At 42.9% G+C, this 1075-nt stretch overlaps 1 protein-coding gene across 2 annotated transcripts in view; it reads right to left on the reverse strand.

The window, feature by feature from the left end:
* Positions 1-563: 563 nt before the first annotated feature.
* The window catches only part of LOC106107059 (actin-5C), an 11227-nt gene continuing 10715 nt past the window's right edge, over positions 564-1075 (reverse strand). The window contains exon 4 of one of the 2 annotated variants that reach the window (XM_013287749.1): positions 564-1070. In XM_013287749.1, coding sequence (XP_013143203.1) covers positions 891-1070 — 180 coding nt within the window. In that variant the 3' untranslated portion in view covers positions 564-890. The remainder of the gene's footprint in view (positions 1071-1075) is intronic. The other variant, XM_013287748.1, reaches the window with a different exon arrangement.

Below are 1075 nucleotides of genomic sequence, written 5' to 3' on the forward strand. Positions count from 1 at the left end.
TCGCAGTTCATTTACTATGAAAGTTCGGACAAAATTAAAGTAATGTTTTCTATAAAGGCTGCTAGAAGCTTACCACAGTGCATCGATCTAAGAGAAAGGTCCCAAACTAGGCGTACGTTTGGAATATTTGTGCATACTTTACACAAAAGCTAATGCACAAATAGTTACAACTTGAAATGTTTACCTCAGATCAGTTGAAGTTAGTGTTCGATATTGTACCAGAAAGTGCATATGAAAGTTTTTAGAGAAAATTAAATCTCATCGATTCATGCAGACATGAGTCAAAACAAGTATTTTTGGAAAGTTAAGGCGAAAGTATGATCGGAGTCATTATAAATCAAATTTATTTTACAAGCAGTCTTTATTTCTTACAAACTATAGTACTATACTTTCCCAATAAATGTATTGCGAATTTCACAACTTAGTATTTTTAGATCGCTACGTTACGCCTCTCGGATTCCATCACACGTTAATCTATTCCTGTACGTAGGTCAATGCCGAGCGTCGAACTCGCTGCACATTAGGTTAAACATCGGATACGAAGGAGGAAATAAAACTTCGGGTTCAATTTTACGGATTTTTTTATGTATTTTTTCTATATTTTATAATTTATAAATGACCTAGTAAGAAAGTAGTCTTATCCGTTTCAGCACATACAATCATCATTCATGAGATTACAAAAAGATCCTTTGGCGAGTGCAGTACCGAGAGGCCGGCGGTCGAGGCGCGCCCGCGGCGCCGCGCTCCGTCCTGCCGTCACTATTACGATTTAATTACATAATAATATCTTACGTACAATTAAATTAACGGAGATTACAAGCCTGAGTTGAGCAGCCGGCCGCGGGTCCGGCCGGGCCGCGGGCTGCTGGGGGCGCGGGGGCGCAACGCGCTTAGAAGCACTTCCTGTGCACGATCGAGGGGCCGGACTCGTCGTATTCCTGCTTCGAGATCCACATCTGCTGGAAGGTAGAGAGGGAAGCCAGGATGGATCCTCCGATCCATACGGAGTACTTCCTCTCTGGGGGCGCAATGATCTTGATCTTCATGGTGGAAGGAGCCAGCGCGGTGATCTCCT

Source organism: Papilio polytes, unplaced genomic scaffold (genome assembly GCF_000836215.1).
Source record: "Papilio polytes unplaced genomic scaffold, Ppol_1.0 DF822067.1, whole genome shotgun sequence".
NCBI lineage: Eukaryota > Metazoa > Arthropoda > Insecta > Lepidoptera > Papilionidae > Papilio > Papilio polytes.